Source organism: Electrophorus electricus, chromosome 10 (genome assembly GCF_013358815.1).
Source record: "Electrophorus electricus isolate fEleEle1 chromosome 10, fEleEle1.pri, whole genome shotgun sequence".
NCBI lineage: Eukaryota > Metazoa > Chordata > Actinopteri > Gymnotiformes > Gymnotidae > Electrophorus > Electrophorus electricus.
In genome coordinates, this window is record NC_049544.1 from 16,972,184 (window position 1) to 16,981,841 (window position 9,658).

Genomic DNA, 9,658 nt, shown 5'->3' on the forward strand with positions numbered 1-9,658 from the left:
GGATGGATGGATGGATGGATGGATGGATGGATGGATGGATGGATGCATGATTGGATGGATTAAATGGTCTTTTCATTTCATGCAGAAAAAATAAATCGAAATTAAAAATTACAAACACCGCATAAAGACAATAGTACAACTTGTCAATAATATCAGGTAAAACAAAAACACAAGGAAATATGTAACATTTGCACTGTTTATGAAAGGGGGAACATTGCACATTCTAGTGGGGAGGTCTTGTAGCATTCGTGTAGCTCAAAGCATTAGAGCTACACAGAGTAACACCAACTTTCTGACTGATGCAAAAGTGTCACGGAGCGCTCACCCCCCACCCCCCACGAGTCACGTGGTACGGCCCGCCGACAGCAGGGGAATTCGTGTCGTTTGTAACCACGCCCTTCGTGACAGCACACACCTGCACGGGGTTTAGTGTTCTGTGTCTGTCTGTATATAAATCCCTGCTAGTGTGCGCTTCGTTGTTGGTCATTGTTTGCTGATGTCTGTTAACGTTTGCGTAGCCTCTGTTAATCTAGTCATCGTCGTTAGCGTTAAGTGTATTCACCATTGTCGTATACGTTCTATGTTAATAAATGTTTGTCAAAATCGAGGGAGTCTGTGCGTCCTGCTCCACGCCCATAGACACTCGGGCCGTTACAAAAAGCAATGCCAGATTTGTGAACGGTGCTTTAATAATGAAGAATTATAGATTTTTAAAAAAAGTAGTAGTATAAAATCTAAAATTAAAACTGGCTATCAATGCAGTTTTGTCAACAATTTTACGGCAGTATATGGAGTTATGATGCAGTAAACTTCCATGCATGTGTCATTCCTCATGAAGCTACGAAAAGGTATGATTCAAGTAACCCTGTGACCAAAGATAAAGCAAAAGCACATGGAAAAACTATAAAATGGAATTTCACGTGCTGGTTATAATATACTACTCTATACTATGTTCACTGCATTATAGTACCTAGTGCTTTTTCACCCCCAGGGGATTTAAAAACATATTTGCAGTGTGCAGCACATTTGTCAGAAGTATCGTAATTCACAACCAAACAAAACCAAAAACAACATTGTAGCTTGGCTAGTGCACTGCATGATAACCATACAACAATTTACATTTTTGTTATTGTTCTTTCACAGAGCTATTGACAGACTCTATCACGGTCTCTAGTCTTGAGGCATTGTTCCCGCATTACCGGTTTATTTTTGCTGCATATCTCCCTGCACACGAAAGCCTAGTAGTTGTAATGGGAAAAAATAGTCTGCCACCTGCAGGTATGTCGGACTGGGGCTTTGTTTCCCCGTTGGGCAGCATCTACCGGTACAGTCCAAAGGCTGACCAGAGGTAAAACAGCGGGCAATGTGCAGATGACAACAGTCATGCATAGTCCTCCTTTCACCTTTCCCTTTCACGTCATTATCAGCGTGGACGGCCATCGTTAGTAGGATGAACGCTAGATACATCTCAGTAAAGACGGCTTTTCGGCCTTGGCTGAGCAAGAAAAATGTAAAGAGATTTAACTTCCTTTCTCACATAGATATCACTGTTTAAAACATGCATACACTACTGGGGCGAAACCTGAACCCTGACATTCCTATCACACTCCTATATCGTAACCAGAACATGTTAGAGCATCTCTACCAAAACGCAAACACAACCGCCTGCTTCATAGAAGGGCAGCTAAACAAAAATAACGGCATCAAAACATCTTTTGTTAGCGCAAATGCATACAACTTATAACCGCAAAATGGTAGTGTAATACTTTGACATGAGCCATACTTGTCAGAACCTTTTGAATTTTACTCGTTCGGTGATTTAAAAAAAATGTTTCTGCCGATCTAATAACGTAGAACAAGGAGTAGCCTATATATTTGAGCTGACAGAACCCTACGATAACCAATAAAAATAGATCCCAACCTAGTTCAAGTGGAGAGCTCTTAGTAGGTTTTGCGGGAAGAGGGCTGTCAACCAAAGGTATCGGTTATATCGGTCAAACCAATAGCTTTGATTGCCATTTATTTTGAAAGGCGCTATCCACCGAACGGCACATAATCTTGTGTGTTTACACGATCGCAAAGCCTATATTTAGACACAGGGGATAATCTATCGCTGAACACCGACGACAGCAGAAGCAATGTCTTTAGCGTTTGTTTTTGATATTACGCTGATTCTGACATCATGTGAGTTCTGCATCTTTAAAGAGAAGGGGGAAAAACTACAGGAACAACACACAAGGCTCTCAGTCATAACCGGGGAACGATAAGGACTACCACTTTTACTTTCAGAGCGCGTCAGCCGGTTAAGACAGCGTTTGGCTTCGGCGTTCCGCAAGCGCTCATTGCTGGAAGTCAGGCAGGAGGAGTCACATGACAGGACCGGAGGCTGAGATTGAGAGAAAAGCGCTTCATTTCGCCTCGCACCGCCATTCTGTGTTTTGTGCCATAACGCATTTTTATTGCAACATTTTACTCCCGCTCGGTGAGTACACTTCCAATGGCCTTTTTGTACGCATTTTTTGTCTTTTCAATTATTCTTTTTATTTTTCCTCCCTTTGCTGTTGTTGAACGGTGAGATTTGAAGTGGTGGTTTTTAGCGTTTTTCAATCCAGGCTTCAAGTTTTTAGTATGCAGTGATTCTGAATCGTGGTTATTCAGTGCTAAGTGACTCGGTAGCAGCAGTCACTGGCAAATACGTGCTTGCAGTCGTGTAAAATGATGAAACTGGTTTTTAAAGCGCTTTGTCGGTTACGCATTTTTTACGTATGTCCACTAGTGTTTTTTAAACATTTTTCTTTTTGTTTTCTATTATAGACTTTTGGTGTAGACATGCTTTGCTTTGTATTTTGCGGTGTTATTCATAAGAGTTTTGTGATTTTGATATCTCGGTGCACGTCACCGACCAACGCATCGGCTTTTATTTCATCTCTTTTCTTTAAGGAAGTCATTTTTAAACCTGCTGACATTTTAATGTGAAACTTTTCTTGCAGCTTACTGATTACATGTCTGTTTCTTTTTGTTTTTCTTTCCTTTTTACATTTCTTATACTTTTGCAGATTTTAGTGTCAAATATTTTTGGATGTTAGCATTTTTTTAGATAGTTGATGCAAAATAAGTGGATGTGAAGTGAATGGTCTCTTTGGGGGGAAAGATCAATGCGTTTTTTGGTTTCCGTGTCAACGAAGATGAACAGACTCTCCCTTTGCAGGTATATAAGGACGAGAAATACATTTCCTACAGCACATTTGTATTTGCAATAAAAGCAAGCTAGTTAAATGTTCCTCTGTGCTGATGTATTTTTTCGCTGTGGGGTTGTTGCTCAAAGCACAGTATGAAATATGTGCACTTCAGTGTAGTTGAAAAATCTTTACGAGTATTTCACACATGTTGTAATATGCTGTAAACCTAATTCTCGAAAACCCCATTCAGGAGGTCAAATGTAACCACAAGTTGAATAGCACGGCCTGTTCTTTGGTTTAAGACATTTTAATGGGGTTTTAAACAGATAAAAAAAGTAAAGCCTAAACTAATGTAAATGGAAACATTTCACGTCATCAGCAAGAATGTTTTATGAATAGTAAGCTGTTTATTTATTTATTTATTTATTTTTGTTGTTGTTGTCTTAGAATAATACAACGACTTTGATTGGTGCCGGCCCTGCACAGCATGCTCGGACAATACTGGACATATTCATTGTACACATAACAGTAGCTCGATGCTTCGTGCTGATAGCGCGTAAACTTGGACTCATCTCTTAGCCCAGCACTAGGCGTTAATTGCTTAGTAGCCAATTTCATGTTGATGCACTTTGCTATACACAGCCTCACAAAAAGAAATGACACATAAAACTGTCTGTTGGTATGTGTTCTGTCCAAAACAAATGAATCGCTATATGTCGTTAAAAGCTTGATCATAACTTGATCGTTTCTTCAAGGTGCGATACTTTCAGCACCATGGACAGAGATAAACACCGTGGCCGTGTGTAGTTTATGCACCCTTGACAGCAATTAATGTAGTGTAGTGGTCCCAAAATATGCAGACCCGTTTACTTGTGTCTTCAGTCGTTTCTCCATAATGTAAAATTTAGTTTAAACCTTCACTATCCTTGTTTACTTTTTATATTTGTATTATTATTGTTGTTAATGATGCTGTTAATGTTATTGTTATTACTGTTAGGAGATAGCAGAAATGGAATACGGAAATCTGTTAACACACAAAGTTTAGTAATCCAAATGTTATGTCCAGGATTATTTGTTGTGTTCTTTTTCTTTTTCAATCTTCTTGTACAGAATTGCCAAACCATTTTTATTTATATATTATTATAAGATACTCATAATACTTCATGTTGAAGTCAACATGCAGTACACCATATTTCTGAAAGCATCAACAGTGGAGGTCTGAGCTGCATGAGGTACTGGTACTAGCAGGACAGTAGCATTGAGATGTACGTGGCGTGAGTTGAAAGGTCCCTCTGCTGCGTTGATAAATGTCTCTCTCTCTCTGTCATCTCTCCAGCTGGGCGTTATGATAGCCAGCGTTACTTCCTGCGGTGTCGTCTGTGCCCTCCAGGCAATTTCCCCCGTTATCTCGGCCTAGCAAGACTCGCACACGAGAGCTATAAATGAGCGCTGAGAAATGTGATAGCTCATGTGTGAAGATACCTTTGCTCTCATGAATAAAACATTTGGTGGCGTGTAAAGACCTGTTTACACCAGGCATGTGCTTGCCATTAGAACTGTGTGTCTGTGTGTGTCTGTGTGTGTGTGTGTGTGTCTGTGTGTCTGTGTGTGTTCCTATTTGTGAATGGTTGTATATACTATTTTGCTGGAAAAATAGAATGAAAAAAAATTGAATGTATTTTTTTCTAGTGTAGAAATCTGGTATTCATTTGAAGCACACTTGGTAACACCAAATGCTCTGATCTATGATTGATCTAGCAAGGCTTGTGCACCTAACAGCTTTTACAAAACACTGGTGACACCATATCCTTAGTAACACTAAATCCTGTGATCTATGACTGGTGTAGCAGGCCTTTTGGTCAACATGACAGCTGTTTCGAAACATCAAATGAACTCTCCAGTGTGACGTATACTGTAATGACATTAATATTTTGTTTGGTGGTGGTTTATAGCTAGATTAACTGCTTGGAAATACCAACTTTGGATTGCTGGGTAACCAGTTGATGCTAAAACTTATGTTGCTTAAATTTGTCATTTTTATTTGCTTTGTGGATTTTTTGTGTAAATTACATTATCTATGGATAATTTCTCTACTTATAGTAAAAACAATTCATGTCATTATTACACTTATCACAGTCATATGCACAACTTGACAACAACTACATTACTATGATTTTGTGTATGTGCTACCAGTGCTCTGCCATAAACCAAAGGAATAGTTAAACAATGGCATCAAAATTGCTACACATTAGTATATTTTAGTGTGAATTCCTAACCTCTGCTTGGCCTGCAACAACAATCAGCCTTTCTTGATACCAGGATAAATTAACATCATATCAGTAATTTGTTTAACTTCCTTGAGGTATGCATTTTATTAGGATGAGAATTTTCAGAATCTGTGCCAACCAAAAAAATCACAGTAGAAAGCAACCGTGCCATTGTCAAGCAGGAGCAAGGCACAACTGGTGCACTCAAAAATGGTTTTATTTGCAAAAGCAAGCAAAAAGAGCTCCATTGTAACAGACACAGAAAACAGGCATGACAACAGTCTCTGTGGAGCTTAGGGACGTTCAGTGCAAAGCACTGAACTCGGGCACCTGTGGGGTTTAACTAGAAAAAAGGGTAAATTAGGAACAGGTGTGTGTAATGATTCAATAAACAGGTGATTGGGAGCGGGAAGAGGATGTGTGTTGTGATTGGTGGGTGTGGTCTGTGAGGGCTGGCTGGATACTGGCTGGGGCGTGACAGCAACCACCTGCTTTAATTTCTTTCAACATGTCTTTTGGCAAACTCTTCTCCTCCTTATTAACTTTCAAAAAATAATAATTTCCAGTTCTGTTTTTAAGTATGAAATGTAAGGGGTGGAAAGTGAGGGTTCAGTGTTATGTTAATGCTAGAATTTGTGCCAATTGCGCACAGTTCCTTAACAAAAGTTTCTATGGGCATCCACAACGATAGCTCCTGTTTAATGAAATTATACATATTTTTTCTCACAAATGTATGTGTTAAATATTGGTTGTTTTGAGGAATATAGATATCACAAAAAATGGAACTAAATAGTATATTGTATAAGTGTAGGGTTTTTTTGGGTGCGCCTGCTCACACTACTCATATAATGTGTTAGGTTGGGTGGTGTGAGTGGCGTCCTCCCCAAAGATGAAATGAAACCTACACCAGTGGAATTATGTGCAAATTCTTAACATGTGCCAGAATGGTACCCAAATTCATAATTAGATATGTCATATGCTCTTTAATTATTCACTGTATACCAAAATTAATACATTTCAGCTGGAATCTTTCTCCGTCAGCCCAGATTAAGAAGTCTGGTTTGTAGGCACTTCCTCTGGCCTGGCCTGAAAGCCAAAGTCTGGGTCCTGACATTCTAGCCTCTGAAGCCCCAGGCTAGGTCCATAAGTAAAAAAAAGATCTGAAATAATGTTTTTCTATCAGATCCATTTGCCCTCAAAGCAGTAAGATTAGTAGTAACCAGAATCAAAGACCTTTTTGAACAGTGTATGATCTCTGCAAGCAGTGGTTACAGGGAGTCAGCTCCAGCTATTGATATGAAGCCACATGATATTATAGTACAGTATGTGCAGTGAAATGTTAGCACCAGATCACATAGTATAGCAGTCCAAGGATGGCAGTATTCAGTACCAGTGTTGTCTTTGGTCTCAGCCATGCCGATGCACTGATTGATAACATTCTAAAAGTTTCCCACAGTCACACAGATATCTCTGCATTTATTGGCTGTTGTTGACATATACATGTATGAGAGCAATGTTTACAAAACCTAATTCAATTTCATCAGATTCCATCCCACTTGATTTTTTTTCAGTGAAATGTCTTTGAATTGATGTCACTGTAGAGCTCATGGTGGCTTGACTCAAGACCTGATGTGTTGTATTTGATTTAAGCCACTTTGGCTCAGAAATGATGCAGAGCCACAGCTGATTCTTCATTTGTGCAACTATTTTTTTTCCCCCTGTTCACCACTATTCATGGGCTTTTATTCAACTGACTCAACTGACTAAACAGGTTCCTTTGTCTGAAATAACCTTTAATTGAAGTCTGTGCTCATTAGAGAGGTGTGTAGGATCAGATGAAAGCATAGCCCTTCATCTCCTTTTGCTCTCAATGAGGCGTTCGTCGCTCACATCCCTTTGAACAGATAAACAGCTTACCTTCAGCAGGGCACATGGGTCCTTAATAGGCATTAAGTACTCAGAGTTCCCTTTTCTGAGCTGTTAATTTAATAAATGAGGGGATTCTTTTCTTTAATAATCATATTCTGGACAATTAACCTCACATCTGAAGAAGGACAATCTGAAAGACTTTTAAGCACCAATTATACTGAAGCATTTGAGTTATAATACATTCCTTATATGTGACCCACTCAATGGCATTTTTTTAACTGTCTACAATTTTTCCTGTGAAACTGTTTTTCGCTCTACAAATGTTTCATTATTTTGACACTTGTATGAGTTTCATTTGAATACTGAACTGTGATTATGAAAGCTATTGTTCCTGCAGTTTTTTCCATCTTTTTGTGCTTGAATCTGGGGAGACTCATTTTAAATGTAAGTGATGTGAAGAGCAAATGTGAACAGGCTGAGCAGCTCCACATTTGAGTGACCAAACCTCTGAGGCTGAAGCATGTGCATGTGTCATAGTGGTCCTTCCTGAATCATGCAGGTCTGTGAACTCAGCCATCATTTACTACAAGAGTAAATAAACAGTCACTAGTGTGGTCAGTCCTTTTCATGCATGTCTTGTTGCATATTTTACAATTCCTGCCTTCTTGCTAAGCCAAATTATTGTTCTTTCTTTTTTTTGTGTTTGTCATTCGTAGAAAGATAATTTACGCGCATTCCTCTTTTTCATCTCAATCAAATTTTTTTTTCTTCTTTTTTTTAAAAAAAATAACGGTTCCTGCTAGGATAATTGTCAGGCCAGAATCCACTAACCTTGCTGTGTGGACTTTGTGTACCAACGGAAAATATTCATCTGCTTTTGACAGCTTTATTTCTCCATTTCCATTCCTCCATTTTATCACACAGATGGCAATTAATATTCCAATATATTTCAGGTCCTTTAGTTTACAAGCCAGTTGGTGTATGTAGTAATTGCTATATTTAGTAAGATTGAACAAGCACTCCTCTATAATCCTTTGCTTTTCACCCCTTTAACATGCCATAAACCCATACCTGCTGATACTGATAGCATTCATCTAATGAACTGTTGTGTTTTCACCTCTACCTCTATCTTGCCACAAGCACCTATTGATATTGATAGCAACTGAATTTCTGACTTGTCGCAAACTATATAACTTAATTCAACGATGATAGCGCTCACTTAGATAACCCTACTATCTTTTCTTTCATCCCTCAATCATTCCACAGAAACTCATGTATTTAATAATTTTTTCGCATTTTTCAGGCTACTACCACTATTAAATCCAAGGCTATCAAATCCAGTAGAAAGGGATCGCCGCCAACCCAACAAACATGTCTGTATTACATACAGAATCCTGACATCATTACGTTTACCCTGCTGACCTCTCACAGTGACCTAAGTGATATTGATGTTCCATGAATTTGGATGGCTAGAACTATAAAAATGTAAACATTAACCCAAAGCATGTAACTGCATTTCATATTGATAGCTCTCGCATATTATATGTTAGCCCTATTTTCATCCAAACCTAAAGATGCCAGTTGATTTTGCTACTCGTTATACTCCTTTGGTATACATGTAAAGCTAGGAAATAGTCATATTTGAACCAAAGTACATTCCTGTATTATATACTGATAACGCAATCTTAATGTTTACTCAAAACATGTATTTTCTAGTTTTAAATGATTGTTTTTAAAGCATAACAGTGTGAAGGTCATCGCGTATAATGGATGAGCACGAGCCCTGTTTTCTTCTACTCGGCTCAGCTCTGAGATGCTGCTGAAAATCCCTGTATCCTGCCAGCTGTGCAGTTAGTCCTGGATCTCTGAGAGAATCCAGCCAGCTGTGCAGTGCAATAGGTGTGTGTGTGTGTGTGTGTGCGTGTGTGTATGTGTGTGTGCCCGCACGTGCACTTAAAACAAAGAAGCAAACTCTATATGCATGAAGGGGGTTGGGGGTGGGTGGAGAAGGAGTGAAAGAGCATTAGTGAAACACTACACTACGCGCCATTCAGTTTCAGGCTAGCAAATTAGTCAACACACTAATCGTCTGCTTTCTTTCCCTTTTGTGTTTGCAAATCCATTCAGGGGATTATTTTGAGCTTGGTGAGAAGATGGGGAGAATCACGTTTACTGCCATATTTAGTCCTCTTCATTTTTCAAACCTCATTTGCTTTCTCCTCTATTGTCATTTGGCTCTGACTGGGGTCATTTTTTCAGACATTTCCTTCACCAAGCAATTTAATGCACGAGTCCATTTTTCATGGGAAACAACCGCACAGAACTATGCATACTTACAAGAAC

At 39.0% G+C, this 9,658-nt stretch overlaps 1 protein-coding gene across 4 annotated transcripts in view; it reads left to right on the forward strand.

Moving 5' to 3' along the window:
• The first annotated feature begins 2,012 nt into the window (after positions 1-2,012).
• Positions 2,013-9,658, forward strand: part of LOC113579399 (RNA-binding Raly-like protein) — a 105,658-nt gene continuing 98,012 nt past the window's right edge. Inside the window, exons 1-2 of one of the 4 annotated variants that reach the window (XM_035530422.1) lie at positions 2,435-2,482; positions 3,057-3,208. In XM_035530422.1, coding sequence (XP_035386315.1) covers positions 3,131-3,208 — 78 coding nt within the window. In that variant the 5' untranslated portion in view covers positions 2,435-2,482; positions 3,057-3,130. Of the gene's footprint in view, positions 2,483-3,056; positions 3,209-9,658 lie in introns of all 4 variants that reach the window. The other 3 variants (XM_035530421.1, XM_035530424.1, XM_035530423.1) reach the window with 3 other exon arrangements.